Below are 26387 nucleotides of genomic sequence, written 5' to 3' on the forward strand. Positions count from 1 at the left end.
CAAGTTTAACTGTCTTCAGAACATTGCAGAGGCCTTATTGACAGTATTTGGCTCTACATATCTGTGTGAGCAGATTTTCTCTCACATGAGTGTCCTCAGGCAGCCATCTGAATGCTGGACACTCGGAGACCTGTGTCTCTGAGTGGGAGACCAGACATCATATTAACATGTGTATTAGCAAACATGTCATATTGGCCTAGTTTATTTTTCTTATCATTGTTGTGAGGAGACCTTAAATAGCATTTGTATTTTCTGTTGTACAGTTCATTTGCTGTTATGGATAAAAAGTGTCTGTTTTTGTTTCAAAATAGCTGATAACTATTCGCTGATAGCTGCCAACATCTGCAAACAAATATAATTCTATAAAGTGGTTCTATATAGTGTGTAACTGTTCATATAGAGCGTTATTAAATTTATTGCTAATGCAATCATATGGCACACTGACTTCTGAGGAAATTTTAAATGGCACTCGCCATCAGAAAGGTTGCCTACCCCTGACTTAGACCAATCAAAAAATGATATGGCGACATGACATTTCGTTGTTTAGGAGAAGGGGGAAGTTTTAGGGAGAGAGAGAGAGAGAGAGAGAGAGAGTTTTGAGATGTGAGATTTGTGACGTTTAGCGTGTTTGGAGTGTGTAGTTAATGTGTTGTCTTGTTTAGTTAGTGTGTAGTGTTGTGGATAGTTTTGTGTTGTGTGTCAGAACAATGAGTCGACTGCTGTCTCCAGGTAGAAACAGGAGTGATACACCTGCTGCTGTCAGACCTGCAGGTATCAGGCTGTGATGTTCTCCTTTATAGTGGACAGAAAGTATTTTTTTTTGGAGTGGCACAAATTATTTGTGTGACATCTTATTGAAGAACAGCTGATTGTTCTGTAAATAGTTTGAAATGATTATTTAAAAAAGGGTAAAAGGTAAATGGCTGCAAATAACTTTGTTGTTTGCAAAACTTGTGCATAGGATTTTAAAATTGACAATTTATATTTGCATTTAAAGTTTTGAAATATGATTCATTAAACATGTTTGTGGTTGTTACAGTAAAATTGTAACTTTTTCTACTCTGATTTTTTGTTTTTTTGTCTGATTTTAGATCAATTGTGTTAATACAGTATGTTAAAATGAAACCATAACTGTAAATTCAGGCACGTGAGGTTGTGCTAAAAAGGATGATACCAAACAAGGCAAAGTAAATAGATTTTAAAGGTGAAATGTAGAAAGTAAAAGTAGTTAAAAATGGCCAATAATACCCTGGAACCCAGAGGGTAAACGTTTTTTTAAAGTAACGCAATAGTTACTTTTCAAGTAACTAATTACTTTTAGAATCTTGTAACTCAGTTACTAACTCAGTTACTTTTTTGAAGAAGTAACTAGTAACTATAATTAATTACTTTTTAAAAGTAACTTACCCAACACTGATCATGAGTGACTCCAAGGTTTCTTACAGTGTCACTGGGGGACAAATTTACTGTCTCAAAGACACATGTAGTTGATCTCAACACAATATTTAAAATTGGTTTGACTTTGATTTATTTCGAACTAAGGGACCATGAAGGTGGATCATTTCAAAGATTAAACTAGCATTTATACACAGTTTGTTGCAAAGAGGTAGATCTCTGAAGTAGGTTTATTTTTCAGATCTGGAAACATGGTTGACCCAAAATATGAGACTTCACCTTCCAACCAGACCTGTGATGCTGTCAACACATCAGCCAGCACGTTCTTTATGGTGGTCTACAGTCTGCTGTTTGTGGTAAGTGTCAAATCTTCAGACTGTGCTCTGTTATACACTGGTTGAAGTTTTCATAAACTGTTCATGTTGAGTCTGAAGGTGCATGTACCAAAGTCTTCTTTCCATCATCTCTGTGTCATGTTCAGGTGGGTTTACCTCTCAATGGCTTCATCATAAAGTTCTACTGTTGTCAAGCTCAGCAGCAGGCATCGAGCAGCTTGAAGGTCTTCCTGAAAAACCTGACAGCTGCCGACTTTCTGCTCTGTCTCTCTCTGCCACTGCGCATCAGCCACTATGGTAGCAGATCTATAATAATTTGGCAGCTCTACTGCAGCTTTGGAGCCTCTGCCTTCTACCTCAACATGTGTGCCAGCATCATATTCATGGGGTACATCGCTGCCAACAGGTAAGAAACCTTTACTGATTTCAGACTGCAGTTCATGATAGTGTTGTTGACTGAATGATTTCTGAAGGTTTGGCAGCACTGTGACTGATCAGTGAAGTTGTCTACTGCCTCCTTCCTCTTCTCTCTCAGGTATCTGAAGATTGTTCATCCTTCACGAACTCGTGTCCTGCAGACAGTACGGGCTGCCCGCATCATCTCGATGATCACCTGGATTTTTCTCGTGACTACAGGAATTATTTTCATCATCCTGTTTTTCATCACTCATAAATCTCTGCCTTCTAGTATCAGCCGCTGTGTTCTCATCTTTAGTCCACTGGTCACCGTGTCCTTCAAAATCATTCAGGCTTTGTGTGTCGTTACTTTCCTCGTGGTCTTCATATTCCTGGTCTTCTTCTACTACAGCACCTCCCGCAGGGTGTTGCAGGCACAGCAGAGTCAGCTGGCCTCCTCTGGCTCAGAGAAGCTCTTGAAATCTCGCAGGAACATGTTGGTGCTGGTCAGCATCTTCTGTGTTTGTTTTGTCCCGTTTTACCTGGTTCGACTACCCTCAGCTTTTCTGTGGAGCAGCTGCTCTGTGGGTCCAGCGTTGTACTACCTGCAGGAGGTGACCACCATGGTTGCAGCTTTCAACGTCTGTCTGGACCCTGTTGTTTACTTTTTCCTCAGTAAGACTTTTCATGCTCAGGTGAGAATGGCATTCAGGGGGACCAACATCCAACAAGCAAATGAGGAGAGTGAGTAGCAGCTGGACATCATTATCTCAACAACAAACCAAACCAGTGAATTGTAATTCACTGGTTACAAAAAACCTCAATGTCATTTGAGGTTTTTTGAGGCTTATTGATCCAAAGTCCAGAGCTCAACCTAGCTCAAACATTTTCCCACAGACACCAGCAGTGTTTATGTGTTATTTTTTTACACATATTAAAATTAACTTTTTGGTGTTAAAAAAAAGATTTAAGCTTGGATGTGAATGTGAATGCTCTATGTTAAGAATAACAAAGAAAAAGTCAGGAAAGTTTTGTCCAAGCACGACATCCCGGTGCATTTCAGACCCAGCAACACACTCAGACAAAAGCTGCTTCACCCAAAAGACAAAACTCCAAAACACAAACTTAACAATGTGGTGTATGCTGTACAGTGCAGCGAGGAAGATAAGATAAGATAAGATAAGATAACCTTTATTAGTCCCACACGTGGGAAATTTGTTTTGTCACAGCAGGAAGTGGACAGTGCAAAAGTTATGAAGCCAAAAATTAGAATAAAATAAAATAAGAATAAATACAGTACACAACTGTACAGAATAGAATAAAATAAAATACTATATACAGTAGAATAAAATAGAATAAAATATACAATAAGATAAAAATAGAATACAAATGCTATATACAACTGAGTAAAAATAAAAGAGTATTGCAAATTAGTGTTATTGCACATTTGTGGATGTGTGTGTATGATCAGTTAAAGTCTTTGTTGTGGAGTCTGACAGCAGTGGGGAGGAAAGACCTGCGAAATCTCTCCGTCCCACACCGTGGGTGCCGCAGTCTCCCACTGAAGGAGCTGCTCAGTGCTGTCACAGTCTCATGCATGGGGTGGGAGATGTTGTCCAACAGTGATGACAGCTTAGCCACCATTCTCCTGTCACTCACAACCTCCACTGGGTCCAGAGGGCATCCTAGAACAGAGCTGGCCCTTCGGATCAGCCTGTTCAGTCTCTTCCTGTCCCCAGCAGAGATGCTGCCGCCCCAGCAGACCACACCATAAAAGATGGCTGAGGCCACCACAGAGCCATAGAAGGTCTTCAGGAGTGGGTCCTCCACTCCAAACGACCTGAGTCTCCGCAGCAGATACAGTCTGCTCTGCCCTTTCCTGTAGAGGGCGTCTGAGTTATGAGTCCAGTCCAGTTTGCTGTTCAGATGAACACCAAGGTACCTGTAGCTGTCCACAGCCTCAATGTCCATACCTTGGATGTTCAGTGGTTGCAGTGGAGGATGTTTGTGCCTGCGGAAGTCTACCACCAGCTCCTTGGTTTTACTGGCATTGATCTGGAGGTAGTTCAGCTGGCACCAGTCCACAAAGTCTTGGGTCAGTTCTCTGTACTCCTTGTCGTCCCCATCAGTGATGAGGCCGACTATAGCAGAGTCATCAGAGAACTTCTGCAGGAAGCACTGGATGGAGTTGTGGGAGAAGTCTGCAGTGTAGATGGTGAAGAGGAACGGAGCCAGAACCGTTCCCTGTGGGGCCCCCGTACTGCAGACGACCCTGTCCGACACACAGCCCTGAGTCCTCACATACTGTGGTCGGTCGGTGAGGTAGTCCAAAATCCAGGTAGTGAGGTGATGGTCCACTCCTGAGTTCTCCAGCTTGTCCTTCAGAACCGAGGGAAGAATAGTGTTGAAGGCACTGGAGAAATCAAAGAACATGATTCTCACAGTGCTCCCAGCGGTCTCCAGGTGAGCGAGGGAGCGATGTAGGAGGTGAATGACGGCATCATCCGCTCCAATGCCAGGCTGGTAGGCAAACTGAAGTGGGTCCAGTGATGAGCTCACAAGGCGCCGAAGCTGAGCCAGGACCAGCCGCTCCAGGGTCTTCATCAGGTGGGATGTCAAAGCCACCGGCCTGTAGCTGTTGAGGTCCTTGGGGCATGAAGTCTTTGGCACTGGTACAACACAGGAGGTTTTCCAGAGCTGTGGGACTCTTCCCAGCCTCAGGCTCAGGTTGAAGAGGTGCTCCATCACACCACACAGTTGGTCCGCGCAGGACCTGACGACCCTCAAGCTGATGCCATCTGGACCCGCTGCCTTCTTGGCTTTAATCCTCCTCAGTTCCCTCCTAACCTGGGTGGTTGAGAGAGACAGGCTGGAGCCTTGTGTTGATTGTGTATTGGATGCTGTTGTTGGGGTTGGGGTTGGGGAGGAGTGAGCAGGGTGAATAGAGGAGGTGTGAAGTGTCTGAGGTGTCAGAGGTGGAACAGCAGCAGTGGGGGTGGGTGAGTCTGCAGCCGATGTTGGAGACTGCCTCATGGATGAATCAAATCTGTTGAAGAAATGATTCAGTTCATTTGCCCACCTCACATCCCTCCCAGGCAGAGAGTTCTGATGTTTGTGGCCTGAGATGGTTCTGAGGCCTCTCCAGACTTCACCAACGTTGTTTTGCTGAAGCTGGTTCTCCATCTTCTGCCTGTAGCTGTCCTTCCCATTCCTTATCAGTCCTCTCAGCTCTCTCTGCACCCTTTTCAACTCCTCTTTGTCTTTGGATTTGAAGGCCCTCCTCTTCTGCTTGAGGACGGCTTTAATTTCTGGGGTAATCCAAGGTTTGTTGTTGGAGAAACACCGTACAGTCCTGGTAGGTACGGTGTTATCCACACAGAAATTAATATAGTCAGTAATGCATGTAGTAAGGCTGTCGATGTCCTCTCCGTGGTCGTCACAGATCACCTCCCACACAGTCGACTCAAAACAATCCTTAAGAGCCTCCTCGCTCTCCTCCGACCATCTCTGAACTGTGCGGGTGGCTGGTGGCTCCCTGTGCACTAAGGGCTCATACACAGGGACAAGGTGCACCAGGTTGTGATCAGATCTGCCCAGGGGAGGGAGAGGTGATGAACTGTATGCCTCTTCAGCATTGGCATACAGTAAGTCCAGTGTTTTATTGTCTCTGGTTGGGCAGGTCACATACTGGGTGAAGGTGGGCAGTGTGGAGTCCAGTGAGGCATGATTGAAGTCCCCTGATATTATGAGGAGGGCTCTCGGAGATTGTGTTTACAGTCTGCTGACCACTGAGTGGAGAGAGTCACAGGCTGCATCCGCGTTGGCCGAGGGGGGGGACATACGCTGTTATCGCGATAACATGCGAGAATTCCCGGGGCAGGTAGTACGGACGCATGCTAACGGCTAACAGCTCAATGTCTCTGCTGCAGAGTTGTTTTTTACAGTGATGTGCCCAGGGTTACACCATCTGTCATTCACAAACACTGCCAGTCCCCCTCCTTTCCTCTTGCCGCTCTCTCTCCTCCTGTCCGCTCGCAGCAGCTGGAATCCCGGTAGTGTCACGCTCGTGTCCGGAGTTAGCGGTGTTAGCCACGATTCCGTTAGCATCATGATGCTACATTGCCGGTACTCCCTCTGTGACCAGGTTAGCGACGTGAGCTCATCCATCTTACTGGGCAAAGATCGTACATTTCCAATAATTACAGAAGGAAGAGATGGTCGATAACGTCTCCTTCTCGGGCGACGGCGCTCCTTCCCAGCACGACACCCCCGTCTTTTCCTCCTCAGCTCGCTGGGAATGTCGGGTCTGTCCGCCGGCAGTACCGCTGTGGGACGCAGCGCTAACAGCTGATCCTTACTGTAAACAAAGGATCCCTGCTCTGGGTCCCCACACACGGGTGAAAAAAGTAGAAAAAAACTAAGAAAAACGACCAGAACTAGCACAAAACGGTAGAACATGGTTGCAGAGTCTAATTACTAATACGTTAGTTATAAAAAATTACGAGAAGAAAAAGATAAGAAAGAAAGAAACTCAGAATGAGCAGAGCTGCTGTAACAGGCTGCCGCACACGGGGGCCCAGACCTCTACATTGGAGAGACCAAACAGCCACTTCACAAGCGTATGGCACAACATAGAAGAGCCACCTCCACAGGACAAGACTCAGCAGTCCATCTGCATCTTAAGGATAAAGGTCACTCTTTCGAGGATGCCAATGTTCACATTTTGAACAGAGAGGACAGATGGTTTGAAAGAGGAGTGAAAGAAGTCATTTACGTCCACTGTGAGCGACCATCTTTGAACAGAGGCGGTGGTTCACGACACCAACTGTCTGCCATAATCCAGTTTTGAGATCCCTTCCCAGACGCCTTAACACCCACTCACATCCTGGGCCATCTGACCTCAGGAATTCACATGATATTGTGGGGCCAGGTTTCCTAATGAGCTCACCCGAAACCCTGGCTGATTGTGACCCACACCCGTTTTCACGCCTTTACTCATGTGATTAGGCAGAGGATCATCAGGGGGTCCTTTGTCCCTCTTTGATGGGTTACTCCCACAGGGTGTAAATCTGGGACTCTCGGCCATTTGACCTTAGAACTGAAGAAGCTTCTCGGATGAAAGGTGAAACGTCTTCAAGCAAATTAAAGAAGTCCAGACGCTTTTCTTTCCAAGCTCCTTAGACTATGATGACCTGGATGACTGAAAACCTTCACAGACTCCTGCTGTGTGGATTTCTTCTGTTGTGGTCCCTCGAATTGCCATCCCTAGTTTCCCAGTGTTTTGTTATTAGTTTCCAGTTTCTAGATTTTCGTTTGGTTTTGTAAGTGCTTTTTGTGTAATCTGTGCCACTGCAATAAAACAGCCTCCTTCAGTTCATCCATGTGTTTTGAGTTCTGCATTTAGGTCTTTCCTCCTGCCTGCATGCCTGTTTCATGACAAAAATAAACACCTCAATCAAAATGAGGCTCAATGAGAAAATAAGTGAGCATCTCTATTTGTGTCTCAAAGTGATCTTATCTTCAGTGAGTGTTTTGCAGTTTCCACTTTGTGGTTTCTAGCCACAGCTCATCTTTCTACATAGGGGGGGAAGTACTGAAATAGCAATCAGGTGATGACGAAGACTTAAAGGGGACTGCTGTATCTTCTTTCCAACCTTCTATTTTAGACTCAGATGTGTAGTTTATATATTTGTTTTGACAATAGAAATGACATGGTGCCCTCAGGCCTCTGGGCCTGAAGCTCGGTCCTCTCTGGCACAGCTGGCTGCCGGCAGAGCCCGCGGGCACGCCACTGCAACCCCCTCTGGCCTCTGCTCTGTGGCTGCTGGGTGACCTCTCGTTTGGGGCTCTACTCAGCTCTTCCCAGGAGGGTGGCACGGTTCCCCCCCTTTGGTGGTCCTCCTTGGGTCCTCGTACTCTGGGGCCTCTGGATGTCTGGGGCCTGGATCTCCTCCATGCCTGCTTCATGCCCTGGGGGACGGGGCTATGGCTCCCCACACTCCCTAGCAGATCGTTACATGGAGAAACCTTTGGAATACAAGCGTGCTGATCCACACAGGTGTGCACACAGGTGTACACACGGGTGTTCACAGACACAAGCTACACCTTTTGTCACGGCAGGGTGCACCGGTGTGAGGAAAGAGGTAGACCCAGATGCAGACACAGTGGAGACAAAACGTAGTTTCAAAAATAAAGCAAGCCTTTATTGGCTGATTGCAGAAGGAAAACAAGCAACTAGGGAACTAAGGAGGCTATGAACACTGTGTTAACAAAAAGGGCTGAGACGCTCAGTGAAAAACTATGACAAACTATGAACACTGAGTAAACTAGAAAACACAGAGAAACAATGGAGTAAACCTATGAAAACTGTGGTGAGGTTAACAGACGATCTGACACTGACTGAGTGGAAACACACAGACTAAATACACATAAGGAATGATCAAAGGAAGTAGAATCACATGGGGAAAACGGCTGACAACAATTAACATAATGACACGACATGTGAAACTAAATACAATAAACACACAACACAAAGCTCTTTCAAAATAAAACAGGAAACATAAGGAGACCCAGACATGACTTGAACTTGACAAACAAAGAAAACTTGGACATGAAACATGGCAGAATGTAACTAGATAAACTGAAATGAAACTAGACTAAAAAGAATAACAAAAACACTAGCTAGTTTATTGTGATGGTGCTGTATTTATTATGTTGCTGTTTTTGTTTGTTTGTTTTCTCTTCTGTTTTTTTTCTCCATACAGGTGATCCAGGTGTTTTGTTTGTTTTCTCTTTCTTTCTTCTCCCCTTTCTCACCATCTCTTCTCCCCTCTATTTTTCTTTCTCTCCCTCTCTTTCTTTCATTCTTTCTCCCTGTCCTATCCCCCAGTCATGTCTGTCCCGACTGTAACAACCGAAAATAAAATACATACATAATTATAATAAAGGTCAATCAAATGGACCAATATGGCAAGGCCATGATGATCCACTTGGTAAAGTAAATCCGCTTGCATCTCTCTTGGCCTTAAGACAACAATTCTGATGGCTAAAGATCCAAACGGGACAGGGAAAAAAAAAAAAAAAGACAATAGAAATGACAGCCATTTGCTGTTTAGTTAGCTCAATAAAATCAGTGGACAGCACCGAGAGATACAACTGGAAAGAAACAACAAGTGATGCAACAAGCCTTAATTCGTATGTTACAGCACACAGTGAAAGTGTATACTGATTAGAGACTGTGTAGTGACTTTGAGGAAACAGATCATACAAAACTAACTTCATTGGTGATCAATACAATTTTTACCACTAATAGTAACTGTTAATGGAAGCTGTATTTATTTTAACAGTGTGTAAAATGCAGAAGAAAATGTTAATGTAATTTGTTACGCAAAGAGGTGTTTACAAGGGTTATAGAGCTAGTTATGAACCCATTTGGTGGTTACGTGTTTTGATATTTACACATCTGAATCTGATGTTTATAAATCAGAATGTTTAAACATGCACATTCAAATCAGCAATAAGGATGTGTTATATCTATTTGGTTATGTCTGTGAAGGTTCTCAGTCATTCAGGTTATCGTAGTCTAAGGAGCTTTTAAAGAAAAGCGTCTGGACCTCTTTAAGTTGCTTGAAGATATTTCACCTCTCATCTGAGAAGCTTCTTAAGTTCTAGGGTCAAATGGTGGAGAGTCCCAGATTTAAGCCCTGTGGGAGTATTCCCCAAGAGGAACAACGGACTAGGTTTCACAATGAGCTCACCCGAAACCTTGGCTGATTGTGACCAGTGTTGGGTGTACGCGTTACACCCAAGTAACGCGTTACTGTAATTAAATTACTTTTCCACTGAAAAAGTAGATTAACTGATTACTGTTCATTTTTAGGCATTTTAATTACAGTTACTTACAATGTACTTGCGTTACATTGTAAAATAATTAAACTCGCTGAATATCATTATTTAATTTCATTAATTTATCTTCTAAACGTAGAAGTAAACTCTGCCGCTTTAACATCGCTGTAGTGCAGCTGCACGTCATTTCGCGCCAGTTTGCTGCATAGTCGTATTCTACAGCGGAAGATGTCAGACTCGGCTATGATATTATTGATGTTGAACTTGTTTTATCTTATTTATAAGGTTAGTTATTAGAGTTTCCAACCGTTACAACAAACGTTTTCATCTGATGTAAAATGTATAGAAATCCATTATTGTACATAGTAATTTTTTAGGGTCCCATCATAATTTCTTCAGAAGTAGCTAAGTACTGTTTATGATGCCAGCATTTTCCCACATTTTCTAGATACTGTACCAGTACTGTGTGTAAAATGCCATCAAAAAGTCAATTAAGTTTTTCTTTCTCACCTGTCTCCTTTCACTTTTTAAAGGTTGCCATGTTAGAAAAAATATTTTGCCCTGCCATGCTGTTTATTGATGTGGCAAATGAATGGTTTATGAAAATATATCTAAATCTGTCATCAGTAATCAGTAATGATCATGTCTCACCTCTAGTCTTCTCTGTCTTAATTTCAGGTTTTCACCATGTGTTGTAAATAGTTCAGGAGGTTAACTCGACCCAGCAGTCTACTTACGGGTACTGTTTAGAATACCAGAATAGGGAGGATGGTGTAGGTTTAAGTTTATTAGACTGATACATATATACCAACAAGACAGTGTACATCACTGTGACAACAGCGTTTGTTTTCATTCAAAGGCTTTATGGTTTTTCCTATAATACCTGGTGGGCTGACCTCTAGTCAAAATGCCCGGGCCGATTTTTTTGTCCCAGTCCAGCCCTGGCAGGCTACATTGTGGAACAGATGCTACCGCTGCGTACTGTAGAGTGTCCATCTTTAAAAAAGTGTATTTATTATTTAAAGAGTTTAATTTCTATTGTTTGTCCACTCAAGGTTTATATGGATTTTAAGAAGTATTTAGTTAAATACTTATGTAGTACTTAAGTTACTTTTCTGACACAGTAATTAGATAAGTATTTTAAATACAATATTGACTAAGTACAGGGTTCGTACACTTTTTTCAGGGTCAAATTCAAGCACTTTTTAAGCGCTTTCAAGATCCCTTTTTAAGCTTTTCCAGCCCCCCCCCCCCCCCCCCCCCCCCCCCCGCGCGCGCCAGAAAAAAAGAATGCATGTTTCAATTTGCATCACCTCAGTACAATTTATCTAAATTCAGACAAAATTTAAAATACAAGTAGAAAGTGAGGATTTTTGACTGTAAAAATCACAAGCATGTTTAACGAATCATTTTCATAACTTGACATGCAAATGGAAATTGGACATTTTTAAAAAATATGAACAAGTTTTGCAAACAACAAAGTTATATGGTACTATTTACCTAAAAATGCAGCCAAGGCTCAGACGTTTTTTATATAACCATTCAAAACTATTTACAGAACAATCAGGTGTGCTGCATCAAATAAGAAGGCACACAAATTATTTATGCAACTCCAAAAAATAGTTTGTGTCACTATAACACAGATGAGAACAGCTCAGGGATAAACCTGCAGGTCTGACAGCAGGTGTGTCACTCAGCGTTTACACTGCAATCTGCCTTTGTTGGCTTTTTTGCAGCAACTGTGACGTTCACTAGTAGAACTGACACACAAAACAAAACAAAACGACTACACTACACACTAACTACACAAGACAACACACTAACTTGAGACTCCAAACATGATAAACATCACAAATCTCTCACGTATCAAAACTCTCTCTCTCTTTTTCGCTCTCTCTCTCTTCCCTCTCTTCCCAACAACCAAATACCACATGTTGCCGTATCATTTTTTGATTGGTCGACATGGTACATTTTTCCACCAATAGAGAAAGAGTGTTTTTTCTTTTTTCACTCACAAGCAAAGCGTGTTTGCTAGCGCTCTCCATAAAAAACGTCGTTTTTACCTTTTCTTCCCGGAGTACACGCCACTGTTTTATTCAGAATATACCCCCCCAAAAAACATCGGTTTTACGTGACCTATCAACACAATTTAAAAACTGGTATATAGCTTGAAGTCCGCACGTTCGACCCAAGTTGAAATAGAGACTCTGGGTCTGTCGACCCCAGAGGGTTAATCAGAAAGCCTTAAGTTAGCTAGTTATGTATCGGCTAATGTTTAAAGCTTTCACTTGAGTAAATTAACTCATATTACTGCTAAGTAATGTTAGCTAAGTTCACAGCATATTCCGTAATAGCGCTGCCATACTGCATCACACTCAGTGCATTTCAGTCATTTCTCCAGCGAGTTTGATAGCTAGCAAAATAATAATCATAATTTTAAAAAAAAATAGCATGTGTAACGTACGCTTACTGGAAAATTATTTACTAGGACTCACCTATCATGCGACTGGAGAACGCAAACTCTGCCAGTGTTGTTTTTCATCACTCTTTCAACACTCATTAAAACAGCAACCTACAGGTATGTTAGCGCACTCATCCCCGACTGTCCGAGGGAGGGGCGGGGTCACATATTGAAACAGACGCAAGGCAGCCCAGGCAGGGAAATTTTGCTTTTGAGTCTCATTTTATTTCTCTATCAGATAAGAAAACAATTCAATCAGATAGCTATTTATTGTGAATGAAATACAGTTACATTTTCAAGCACTTTTAAGCACCACATCTGAAATTCAAGCACTTTACAAACCTTGAAAAGACGACATTAGAATTCAAGGATTTTCAAGGATTTCAAGCACCCGTAGCAAAAATGCCAGTGTTGATTTTTCAGTGTTAGTAGAATTCAACAGAGTTCCGAGTTAGTTCAACACTTAATCGAGTTAAAATAACACATCGGGAGTTGATTCCTGAAAAGTGTTGGTGTGGATTTTAGTCATTACTGCATTTTAACATTGTGGGTGTTAAATTAGACCACGCCTTCATTTCCTGTGGAGCTTCGCATTTCAGAATCTTCGGTCGCCATTTTTTCTTGCTGCTGCGGTAAGTTTTATTCGGTTAAATATTAAGTTTTAGATTGATGTTAGAACAAAATATATCAAAATACATCATCTTTAAGTGTCATATTTGAATTTTAACTGTTTTTTGTTTAGCTGGGCTACTGCTAGCTAGCATAGCATAATCTGGCTATTGGCAGACTGTAATGAATATTACTTAATATATGTCACAGTTTTTATTAAATGCCTTTTTATTTATTTTCGAATTAAATTTCCAAAGCCTTAAGGTCAGTGGTCTCAAAATCCCGGCCCAGAGGCCACTTGCGGCCCACGTCACCCCTTCTTGCGGCCTGTATATTGAGGTGGAGAAGTATAATGTAATTTGGCCCTTGAAGTGACTTTTTTTTTTGGTCATTAGCCAAAAAATGATTTAATATGAAGGCAATAAGGGCAGAGTGTTACAGGCCCTCATGGGCAGTGTAGTCCGTGCTGTAGGGAGAACGTTGTGTGTTTGAGCTCGAGAGAGGGAGAAATTAGGAGCTATTACCGAGGAGAAATGGAAGAAGAAAGCATGTAAATATAATAATAACCACTGCCGCCAAAAGGAGTGCCTGGTTGTAAGAAAACTGTTAAGACTCGACTGTACACTGTGTTCGCTGACAGTAAAGCTACAAGCCCGACAACCCGACGTATTAGCCAGAGGTCTCTTTACCACGGTTCAGAGCCGCGGACCTGGCCGAGGTAACAAGAGAGTACAAACTTGTGGAGGGATTGGCTTTGTTAGTTCAGTGAGAGTCAAAAACTAATGTGTACACTTATTTCTGCATTTTTATTTTGTTAAATATGAGCAAAATTACAGCAGAAGTGCTGCAAAGTGTCTGACCAGAAAGAGAGGACCATTGTGTTCATTTGGTAGTTCAATTAAAGGCATCGGTTAGTTAAGAGTGAGAGGGGGGGAAATGCATTCATATTTGCAGTTTTGTCTTGTTATACAATATTTGAAATTTAAAAACAAACAAACCAAACGCTACATTGTCAGGAATATTTGTGGGTGTTTTCTTTGTGGTTTCTGTTTTTTTTTACTACTTGAACACTGAAGTGGCCCTCCAATGAGATGACAGCTCATTTAAGTTTGAGACCCTGCCTTAGGTGAACTAGGATGCTTAAGGGTAACCTGAGAGTATTTTTACACTATAATGACCCCTACATCTTGTAAATTATGGGAATTTCATTATAGTGCGCATTTCTGTGGCCAGTAGGTATTTTTCTTTTTTTAGATTAAAAATTTTTCATGGTAAATTAAGCATTTTCTAGTCTAAAAATGAATAACAGGGTTATATTAGGGTTTGTTAGAGAGTGGGGAGGGTTTTTATGGCTTAAAATATATAAAAAAATAGAAATATGGTTTCTACTGACCCCTGCGATAATTGAGAGAATACTGTATTGCAGTCATGTTACACAGCTTGTACTTAAAGATGGACCAAAGATGTTTTTTCTTAACAAAATGAATTTTAGCTCCGTCCAAAGGGACTAGACATGCTAGATATTTTGCAAAGAAATGGTGTTATATGCTTGACCATATTCTACTCTTGGAAGGTGGTGATATGCTGGTTCCTGAGAAGAGATGAAGAAATTAAAGTCAGCTTTTCAAGACAGCCCCAAGACTCCTCGCAACTTGTGTTCAAATGTGAGGCTGTTGTCAGGTGATGAATGCAAGGAAGAGGCACTCAACTGACATGAAACATGTCAAAGACAACATGAAGGTGACATTTCAACATAGGCAAAAGGTGGTTCAAGAACCTGCCACAGCTTCTACTGTCCTGGACCTTTTCCCAAGATTACCTGGCTTGGTAAGGCATAAAATGATTTAGTGACGGGTTTGTGGTTCCTTTGTTTGTTTTCTTGTTAATGTGTTGTTTCTGTTGTTACACTTTGTGTTTAAGATTGACCAAGACTTCACAATGCTGTTTCTTGGGGAGGAAGTGTCTGCTAAGTTCCTTGCATAGTGGCCAACCAAGCCTCAAAGATTGCAAAAATCTGTCTCAGAGTACAGAATTGGATGAGCTGCTCATTTCTGCACAGCGTTACTCTGACGAGGGTGGTAAGTGTAAGTTGGAAATGGTAGATTTTGCATGCCTTTACAGCATTTGCTTAATTCCCACAACACAATATATCACTGGACCATACCGGTAAACCTTTACTACAAATTGGAATACAGCTGTCCGTTTTCTAAATCACATTGGGTTTCTGTTCATTTCTGTATGGTATGAAAACAAGCTTACAAACATGTTAAACCTGAAATGACATTTAATGTAGTTTGAACACAAAAAAAGTTACATAATCTTACTATTGTTATGACTCGATATGTACTTCACGTGGTGGCCAGAAGATTTTAAGTCTCTAGAAAGAAATTTGTATACCAAGGCACTGGAAAACTGCCTTATTTGAAAAATTATCGGGTGTCTAAAATGTCATCATGGTATTACATAACGTGGAAAAAATGACTGCTGTGGTCCTTTAAATGACAGTAATTGTGATGATCTTAATTCCTATTCTGTAGTTTGGGACTGCGAGGCGGCTGCCAGCTTTTGCTGCTTCACTTGTTACCTCCAACATCTAAGGGAGGGAAGTCTTCAAAGATTAGCACATCAGATGCTGCTCACCACCTAATGAAATTCATCAAGGTATGATTTTTAGAATTGTATATTTCTCTCTTGATGAGAACAGATGCAAATTATCAAGGGCTTATATTTTAAGATGGCAAGGTGATCCAACGTGCAGCAGATGTATCTATCCCAGAAAGGCTTGGTGTTGCAGGACTGACATGTCATTGTTTCTATTAAAACTAAATGTACACATTGAAACAAAAATAATTGTGCGTGCGGAGTGAAACATTTTAATATTGTCATAATTTCAGGCAGCTATGCCTCAACATCAGATTACCAATTTTGTTTAATGTGAATCACTTGGTTTCTTTCTCTCCCTCAGGTGGGAGGTAGCACGGAGGCTTTTCTTAAGGCTGGCCCCAATCAGCCATTCGTCCTGTGTGTTGGAGAAAGAAAGAACATCATCCAGAGTTTCTACATTGTCCTAGATCAAAAGGTCATTCCCTGTGTGACACAGATGGGTGTTGCAGGTTTTGACAAGGCAAAACTTTTCAAGGCACATTTTTTATTTGCCGTGTCCTTTGACAAGGCATTGGCCAACTTCTACACATTCATCCAGACCACCGTGTATGGCATTGATGTTGGCAGCGTGAAGGAGAGTCCTTGGGTCAGGGAAACAAGAGGAAGTCTTCATTGTACAGTTTAAAGATATCCACTATTCAGCACTTTGACTGGAAATGTTCATCTGTTACATTGCTCAGTGTTATTTAGACATTTGAAGTTCCAGCATGGTTTGTACCCAGGAAGGTTTTTACGTTTGACCTGTGGAGAGCCTGGATGTTCATTTATCTTTTGCACGTACTCTGGTTACAAGCGGCACTTACTCCGAGCACATGGAGACTGTCTTCACTCTGAGGTCATCAATAATTTTGAGCCTGTACCTAACGATGGAACCTCTGTTTCACAGCCTGTAAATGTGGCTGATCCCATGACAATTACTACACAGGTTCCAGTTGAAAAAAGGCAAATACTGAACATGTGCAGCTCTGTTATTGCTCAAGTACAATCATCAGGAGTTCCCGAAAGTACTGTGCAGTGTTTAGTTGGTTCATTGGAGGAACTGGTTAATGACATCCATGCACATGCAAAACAATCTGTTGTTGACTGTTTGTCAACTGATACCATGATACTGATATCAAGTTGGGATGTATGATTGTTCTGGTGTTGAAAATGAGATGCCTTTGTTCAGTAAGATTGTCAATATAATTGTTAGAGATTGCAATGCTTATCTTCTAACTTGTAAGGCTTCAACAGTATATTTCAATGATCACTTAAATGCATTTGTTATTGAGGATGGATTAGATGTCTTTGCACTGATCTCTGTAGATGATCTGGTGTACTACAGACCTTATGATAGGCAATTTTCAAATGGCACTGATGACAAAATGTACATTGTCCCATACTGTAATTTTGTATAACTTGTTTACTTGTGGTGTATCAAAATACAAAGTATTTTGGAACGTTAATGTCTTGTATTTCTTTGTAATGGGTAGATGTTAGGGGTTAATTGTAGCAGTAGAGATATCAGAGATTAATGGGAGTTTATTGTAATCTGGTGGTATTAATGATTTGACTGACGCTAGTGTTAGTGTTAGAAAATTAACACTATTCAGTGTTGAATTTTTAAACACCAGGGCTAGTGTAAAGTACTACCAACACTATTCGGCGTTAATTTTTTAACACTTAACACCAGTGTAGAATATTGTTGACACTGGTCAGTGTTGGTCAGTGTTAATCTTTAACTCTGTACAGTGTTAAAATAACACTAGGTCATTGTTAAAAAAATAACACTTTGAAAAGTGTTAATTTAACACTCAAAAGAGTGGACACATAGAGACACTTTTCTAGTGTTAAATTTAACACTCACAGTGTCAATTTGACACTGGCGATTTTGCTGTGTACGAACTCTGTAAGTAATTAGTAATTAATTACTTTTTTTAAGTAACTTACCCAACACTGATTGTGACCTACACCCATTTTCACACCTTGGCTCATCTGATTAGGTATCGGATCAATAGGGGGTCCTTTGTCAATGGACCTCGGCCTTGGAGGTCCATTGTCCCTTCTTTTGTGTGTGTGTGTGTGTGTGTGTGTGTGTGCGCACACATGCACAAAATAAAACAAGCTACTGAGGTAGAAACAAGGTGGTCTTAGGTCAATATAACTGGGTTTTGAGATCTAAACTGGATCCTTCCTTTCGTTCTACATTTCCTAAAATCTGGAGTCTGGAAGACTTTGGGCGAAGTGTGAGCTGATGTGAATTCAGCTCACACTTTGTATGAACACTCAGACTAAAATCTTTGAGCAAAAATTGGATAACATCCAAGGCTGGAGCTGAACAAAAAAAAAAAAAAACACTCACGCTCTCATAACAGACTTTGTTTAGACTCTTTGTCCCCCATCCTGGATTCCAAACGCCTTTGAAAGCTTATCTCCAAGGCTTCATAAAGGATAGCAGGTCTGGGCCCAGCATATGCTGCAGGACCAGATCCGCTGTCTACACCGGCTTACTCTCACCCTTTACCCACCCCGGTTGCTTGTCACATTCCTTGGTATATTAAGACTGCTTTTGTGCTTAGGTGGATTTTTCTGTCCTCAAACTGTTCTCCCATCAGGAGAGCAGTCTGGCTGGAGCTTTTTCTCCTCCTTTTACCCCATGTTGTGTATTTTCGTTGTTTTGCTTATCAGCCTACCTCTCTGACCTGTCTCCCCAATGTGATGCTTGTGTAAGTATGTTTGGTCGGGGGATTCCTTTGTGAGTGCACATGCGCCAACCAGCATGCTACCTGCTGTAACTGTTACTCCGCTGAAATGATGGGCCAACTCATCTCCCGTGCAACTGTAACCGGTTTCTGCTTCATCCCGCTGCAACAGTTCAGCCCAAACAGACTCCTCGACTCTGCGTTGTGTTGTGTTTTTAAGAAGACAAGGAGTCTCTGATCGATTGTTGCCACTTTATTTCCTGAATGGAAACAACGGTGTTTTATCAGTGCACAGGCTCGCCACACACCACTCCGCACAGCACACTCTCGCATGGCTACGGCAGACTGGCAGCGATTACTGCAGCAATATTACAATTTATAATGTACAATAAAATAACAGCAACAACAAATGATGTACCTGAATGGAAACAACAGTGTTTTATCAGTGCACAGGCTCGCCACACACCACTCCGCACAGCACACTACGGCAGAACATCCCATTAGCATTCCGCTTTAGCATACAGTTTTGCACAATAATAAACAAATGAACAGTACATAAAAATAGTGTTGGACATGTGTCCACTAAGCACTTATTACACTCGGTACCCATCAGCTAATCAAACATGTTTTATGTGTCTGTACTACTTAGCTATATCGTGTGCGGAACAATACAACTCACCTCTCGTATGGCTACGGCAGACTGGCAGCGATTACTGCAGCTAGCCTCACCTAAACAGCCACACCGAGAGGGGGGCGCTGTTTCCCCATTACACTGACATTTGTGGCAAGTGGAATAATACCACATAAACACTGTTACACAACATATTTATTTTTACAGAAAACTGTAAAGACAGAAAAATATGACAATCAGTTCTCTTCGGTGCGCAGGCCGTACGCTGCCTCTTCACCGCTGACACTACTTTTTCTAGTGTAGCGCCAGCTACCAATGCATACGAGACTGAGCGCCCTCTGCTGGTGGAACTTATACAAAAGCAAAACTGACATTACAGTGGCCTACTAAAAGAAAGTGTCTTTGAGTAAAAAATAAAATGAGGGGCTACTATTTTCATGTCTCTATCTCTAACATAGTGGACATAACCCATAATTTCATTCGGGATTAATAAAGTATTTCTGATTCTGATTCTTCATTCATCTGAGCTCCTGTCACCTTTTAGCTCAGTGGTTTTCATTTGTTTGACTTGTGATGGTGAAGGTGAGGGCCAGTGAAGTGATTAAAGGGGTCAGTGACAGAATTAACTCAGACAAAATGTGGGATCTGCTCCCTATGATACTCTCTAGTGAAGGTACCTGATTGATGGCACCTTCAACAAGTTAAAGGATTGCGAAAAAGTTGATTCTGTTCATCTCGACGTGCTGTTTTCAGTTGAAGAAACATCATCATTTATTCAAGTGACTTCTTCAGTCTCAGGTGGTTTCCCCAACCTTATAACTACACTGTGACCAAAATTGTTCTGGATCGGGTTCCCTGGCACAAACATAGTAATATAGTGTACACTGTTAAGTGCCACCAAAGGGCCGTCATTCTTTGCAGTATGTGGGCCACGTGTAAGCACATTGTGTGGGCCATACCAATTTTGCTATGTGGGGGAGGCTGTAGTTCCTGACAACTGGATAAAATGAGAACCGCAAAAACCCGAAAAAAGTAAAGAGGACAAAGATAACTTGATTAATTAAAGTCTCATTAATAAAGTTAAAAATTATTTTACACAAAGGTTTCTTGGTTGAATAACAAATTATATACATTTAAGAGTCCAAATAGTTGTTATTTTTTCTTATATATTTTGTTTGTTGTAAGTTGAATTGACTGACTTCTAGATAAGCATTGTGAACGTGTCACCTATAACCTGACAAATCATGCAAAGGAGGAGGATGAGAAGATTATGAGATGAGAAGCACTGTCCTGCAGCTTTTAGATGCATTCTTGTTCCAATACACCTGAATCAAATGAAAGGCTTGGTTCCACATTTGATGGCACACTGAAGAGGTAATTCAACCATCTGATTCAGCTGTGTTGGAGTAGGGATGCGTCTAAAAGCTGCAGGACAGTAGCTCTCAAGGACTGGAGTTGGAGACTACTGGGATTTATTTTTATCTGTAAGGCTAATATCTCGTAATTTGCATCACAAACAGTATTTGTGTTTTATTCTTTACTGCAGACAGTATATTGTAGAGCAGTTGTGTTACTCTGATACTAGTATTTAAGGCAGCTATGGGTCAAGAGGCAGAGCGTGTCATCTACCAATCACAAGGTCAGTGGTTTGAGCCTTAGCTACTCCACATTGTATACTGAAGTTTCTTTAAAAACTGAACCCAGAGTTACATCAGTCTCATTGCATCCATTGGCCAGCACCATCAATCGATTGACCTTTGAGCTGAGGAAATATTTGAGTTGTTCAGAAAGTCAAATTCAAATTTTATTTGTCACATACACAGTCATACACAGTACGATATGCAGTGAAATGCTTACACAACTGCTCGTGACCTAAAGAGAAAAAGAAAAGGCTATGAATAAGATAGGAAATAAATATGAAAATTAAAAAGGGTAAATTTAACTAGGAAGGAATAAAATAAAATATATATGTGAATTTGTTGAAAATAAAATAACTGTACAACACAAATTAGAATGAGGGGTAAAATTTAACTGGGAAAGAATAAGATAAAATATATATGAATTAAAGTTGAAAATAAAGTAACTGTACAGCAAAATACACAATACACAGTATAGAAATATATAAGAATGTATGAAGAAATATAAATATATATACGATAACAGCAGCATTTTACAAGTATTAAATGGAAATGAAGAAATATAATGTCCAGTGTTGTGCAAACCACATTGTAGGTGTCTTGTGCAGTGCAAATATGCTTAAAGTGATTAAGTGTAAACAAAGTCCAGACTGTCCAGTGTGTCTAAGAACCATGTGTGGGTCAGTACTGTGTGGTGGTGTGATTGAGAGACCGTATCGCCTGCGGGAAGAAGCTCCTCCTCAGTCTCTCTGTGTTGGTCTTCAGGGAGCGGAATCGCTTTCCTGACCTCAACAGAGAGAACAGTCCGTTGTTGGGATGGCTGGGGTCCTTCACGATCTTCCTGGCCTTGGTCCAGCACCGCCTGCTGTAGATTGAGTGCAGGTCAGGGAGCTCGGAGCGGATGGTGCGCTCAGCTGATCGCACAACCCTCTGTAGAGCTCGTCTGTCCTGCATGGTGCTGTTCCCGAACCAGGTTAAGATGTTTCCCGTCAGGATGCTCTCTATGGTGCAGGAGTAAAAGTTCCTGAGCACCTTGGAGGGCAGTCGGAAGTCTCTCAAGCGTCTGAGGTGGTAGAGACGCTGTCGGGCCTTTTTCACTACGGTGTTGATGTGACAGGACCATGACAGGTCCTGCGTGATGTGAACTCTGAGGTATTTGAAGCTGTCCACTCTCTCCACTGGGCACTCATTGATGACGGGGGTCTGGTAGTTCCTCTCCTGCTTAGTACTGAAGTCCACTATCAACTCCTTTGTTTTGCTGACGTTTAGAAGGAGGTTGTTTCTCTGGCACCAGGTCTCCAGATTCCTAACCTCCTTCAAGTAGGCCGTCTCGTTGTTGTCAGAGATCAGGCCCACCACGACGGTGTCGTCAGCAAACTTAATGATGGTGGTGGAGCTGGTAGTGGCCACACAGTCATATGTGTACAAAGAGTACAGCAGGGGGCTCAGAACACACCCCTGGGGGGCTCCAGTGCTGAGAGTGGTGGAGGCTGAGACATGTCCGCCCATCCTTACTGCCTGTGGTCTGCCAGTTAGGAAGTTGGAGATTCACTGACACATACATGAGCTGAGTCCCAGGTGCTCCAGTTTGGTGGTGAGTGTGGAGGGAACTATGGTATTAAATGCAGAGCTGTAGTCAATGAAGAGCATTTTAACATAATTCCCCCTTCTAGTGTCCAGGTGAGTGAGTGATGTGTGGAGGAGATGAGAGATGGCATCGTCTATGGAACGATTTGGACGATAAGCGAACTGTAGTGGGTCCAGTGTGTCTGGTAGTGAAGAAATGATGAAGTCTCTGACCAGGCGTTCAAAGCACTTCATCACTACTGAGGTGAGTGCTACAGGGCGATAGTCATTGAGAGAAGCAGGGTGGGGTTTCTTCAGGACAGGAACAATGATGGACTCCTTGAAACATGTGGGGATCACCGACTGAGATAAAGAGATGTTGAATATCTCAGTGAACACAGGTGCTAGCTGGTCTTGTTTCAGATGCAGTCTGAATTGGCTTCAGGTGCTGTCTCATGTTAGCTGTAGTGATGAAGAGGTGAAGGACATTAGTAATAAATCAATCAGTGGCAATAAAGTGAGTCAGTGCTCAAATAAGAAGTGTAGCAGCAGCTGATCAGAGAATGACTCGTCTCTATTGGAAACATGTCGTGACAGTTTAACAGTGAAGAAAAAGAGGAAATAGGTCAGTGTGCAGGGCAGCAGTGATGTCACTGTGTATTTCCTTAGTTACAGTGGTACCATCACACTGAGAGCGGCTGAAGCAACTTTTCCTCCTCGCAGCAGAACCGGAGGTGAGTCCTGATGGTGTCTGATTCTCACATCTTTAATACTTCTACTGACAGAAAAACTAAATAAGATAATTTTAAACCAGTCCTGACTCAAGGAACAAAAGTAATCGGGTCAGTGTTTTGGAAGCTAATCTGAATATAATCTGAATATACAATTACAAATCTCTTATTGACTAAGGTTCGTGGTCTCCTGGTGCCAGATGCATGGACAAACAAGCTTACGCTCAAACATGATGCTGTTGTTGAGAACATACTGTGACTAACACATCAGTATATTCAAAAAATAATCAGGAAGGGGTCAAATACTTTTTCAGCACAATATAAAACCTGTTCAACACAAGTTATCAGCAAGTCAGGTTACAAGAGACAGTCAATCATTGTGGGTTTTCTGATTTACAGTGATGCCATTAAACCACCAAGGCTTAATGACTTACAAAAATTTAAATTCTAACTAACTTTTAACAACTAATCAGGAAGTTACGTGTCTGAGTTTTCTGTGCAGCAGTTTCAGTGGTCACAAACAGGAAAGACAACAGGACTGAGGTTAGAGCTGCACTGTGTCTTTTATGGTTTACAATTATAACATTTAACCAGGAAGACACAACGACTAAAGTAACTTTTCATCATCACAGAAAACTGCAGAGGGATACGTTAAATACAGGTGAGTCCAGCTGGATTCTCAGACTCACATCTTTTGTGCTTCAGTTGATTTAAAAAAATGACAATTATTATTTTTAATAGCTCCTGACATGTGGAGCAAAAACAATCAGTGATTAATAACACAGCTGAGTTCAGCGTTCAAGAGATGTCAATCCAGCATCATGATAAAAAATACTTTTAGTTAACTGAGCATTCAACCTCAAAGTTCATCTGTTTCAAGTAATTCATTTCTCTCTGGTCCCAGTGTGTACCCTCTCGTTTCCCACCCTCTCGTTATCCTGCCTGTATTTAAGTTAAGTGTTTCTAGCTTTTTTTAGTTTTGTATGTTTGTACTTTAGCATTCAGTATTAGAGTAAGTAAAGCTGCCTCTTTTAGTTCACTCCTTTGTTTCCAAGTCCTGCTATTGGAGCCTAGCTCTGCCTGCCACACAGTCATCGTGATAATTTCAATGTCAAAGTCAATTTTATTTATATTGCACATTTCATTCTTTAAAGGAATTAAAACAGCAAAACAAAACATTTAAATATATAAACTTGCTGGCAATTCGAGTAAATTCATTTAACTTGATATCCAAGCTCATTGGAGTCCAGGAGGCCTGCCATGACTGCCCTTCATCGTCAGGCCTGGTGTCAGTACCATGTGCACTGGAACACGAACATTTAGAGAAACATTATGTTCAGAGATGAGTCCAGGTTCTGCCTACAGCTCACTGCTTCAGCTTGTGCTTAATGGATTGTCATAAGATTCATGAGAGGGTTGAATCGTCTTTACTAATGAATGCTTCCTTCCACAACTAAGGTACTAATGTACAGAATGTGTACAGGTGCATGTGTGTCTGTGTGTTTCCAGCCATACATAGACATACGACCTTTCAATGAACTTAACGTGTGTGTATGACCTATGCTCAAAAAGCAGAATTAAGCATCTTGCTAAGCTATAAAAACAGAAACTTGCAATAGATCATATCTCAAATGAACATTTAAAGGTGTGAAATCTCGCATTTTAATAGAACAGAACAGTCTGGTTTGAAGCTATAATGGAAATCATAATCCCGCGGCTGCTTCCTCTCATCTGATGGTGCACAGACTGTACACAGAATCCTTATCAGACCTAATAAAGATATTTTATCAGCATATAAATGATTATATATCTCTAAGCAAAAATGATTATATGTCTCTAAGCACAAATCACAACCTTAAAAACATCAACTCTCACAACAGATGTATGCTTCCTTCCACAACTGCAGACTGTACATAACCTGTAGCACAATATTTAAAATTGGTCCGACATTGATTTAACACAACAAACTAAGAGTGAATCATTTTAAAAATTAACCTATAAATTCAGTTTAAAAGACTGTTTTTTTTTTAAAGTGTTTTTTTTTTCCAGCACCAGAAACATGGTTCACACCAAAAATGAAACAATGCCTTCGAACCAAACCTGTGGTAATGTCGACACATCAGTCAACCCTTTCTTTATGCTGGTCTACAGTCTGGTGTTTCTGGTAAGTTTCAAATCTTCAGATTGTGTGTTTTTTTAAGAAACTGGTTTAAGGTTCTCTGTGCATCTACCAAAGTCCTGTCCTCTCCATCCTCTCTGTGCATCTACAGGTGGGTTTACCCCTCAATGGTTTCATCATGCAGTTTTACTGTTGCCAAGCTCGGCAGCAGGCATCGAGCAGCTTGATGGTCTACCTGAAGAACCTGACAGCTGCTGACTTCCTGCTCTGCCTCTCTCTGCCACTGCGCATAATCCACTATGCCATCAGCTCTCCCATCGTTCGGCTGCTCCACTGCACAGTTGGAGCTTCTGCTTTTTTCCTCAACATGTACACCAGCATCATATTTATGACGTACATAGCTGCCAATAGGTAAGAATCTTTACTGATTTCAGACTGTAGTTAACGACAACATAAAAACTAGATTAAGTGGTTAACACCCTGTGCTCTTGACAAAGCATGAATGTACCTTTTTGGCTCAGTATTTACTTTTGCAGTTTGGGCACTTTTGTGATTAGTAAAGTTGTATTCTGCCTCCTTCCTCTTCTGTCTGCAGGTATCGGAAAATCGTACATCCTTCAGGAACTCACATCCCGCAAACAGTACGAACAGCGAGAATCATCTCTGTCATCACCTGGGTTATTCTCCTGGCTCCAACAATCACTTTTATCAGCTTTTTTATCAGCTCCAAGAAACCTTTGACCTCTAATCACTGTGTTGATTCCTTTAATTCATCTGTCAGCCTGCTGTACAAAATCCTCCACACCTTCTCTGCAATTATTGTCCTCTTAGTCTTCATATCCCTGGTGTTCTTCTACTACAGCATCTCCCGCAGGGTGTTGCAGGCACAGCAGAGTCAGCTGGCCTCCTCTGGCTCGGAGAAGCTGGTGAAGTCTCGCAGGAACATGTTGGTGCTGGTCAGCATCTTCTGTGTTTGCTTTGTCCCCTATCACCTGGTTCGTCTTCCCATTACTTTTCTTTTTAACAGCTGCTCTGTGGATCCAGTTTTGTACAACCTGCAGGAGACGGCTGCTATGGTGTCAGTTTTCAACGTCTGTCTGGACCCTCTTGTTTACTTTTACCTCAGTAAGACTTTTCGAGCTCAGGTGAGAAAGGCGTCCAGGAGGACCAACATCCAACAAGCAAATGAGGAGAGCGAGAGCAGCAGGGAGCAGCTGGACATCACTACATCAACACCAGTGTTGCAGGGCAGTGATCTGTAAGGCAACGTACAGCATTTTATAAAATGATGAGATTTTCTTTTGTTTTGAGAGTCCG

General features: G+C 41.6%; 2 protein-coding genes across 2 annotated transcripts; both read left to right on the forward strand.

Annotated features, from left to right (window-relative positions):
- The first annotated feature begins 1646 nt into the window (after positions 1 to 1646).
- On the forward strand, positions 1647 to 16330 carry LOC134623956 (P2Y purinoceptor 14-like). The gene is made up of 4 exons (XM_063468956.1): positions 1647 to 1751; positions 1877 to 2136; positions 2266 to 2821; positions 16007 to 16330. Exons 1-4 carry the CDS (start codon positions 1647 to 1649, stop codon positions 16328 to 16330), a joined length of 1245 nt encoding a protein of 414 aa, XP_063325026.1.
- An 8680-nt stretch (positions 16331 to 25010) lies between these two features.
- On the forward strand, positions 25011 to 26332 carry LOC134623957 (P2Y purinoceptor 14-like). Its single transcript, XM_063468957.1, has 3 exons — positions 25011 to 25115; positions 25222 to 25481; positions 25666 to 26332. Exons 1-3 carry the CDS (start codon positions 25011 to 25013, stop codon positions 26330 to 26332), a joined length of 1032 nt encoding a protein of 343 aa, XP_063325027.1.
- The last annotated feature ends 55 nt before the right edge of the window (positions 26333 to 26387 follow it).

Source organism: Pelmatolapia mariae, linkage group LG3_W, assembly GCF_036321145.2.
Source record: "Pelmatolapia mariae isolate MD_Pm_ZW linkage group LG3_W, Pm_UMD_F_2, whole genome shotgun sequence".
Taxonomy (NCBI): Eukaryota; Metazoa; Chordata; class Actinopteri; order Cichliformes; family Cichlidae; genus Pelmatolapia; species Pelmatolapia mariae.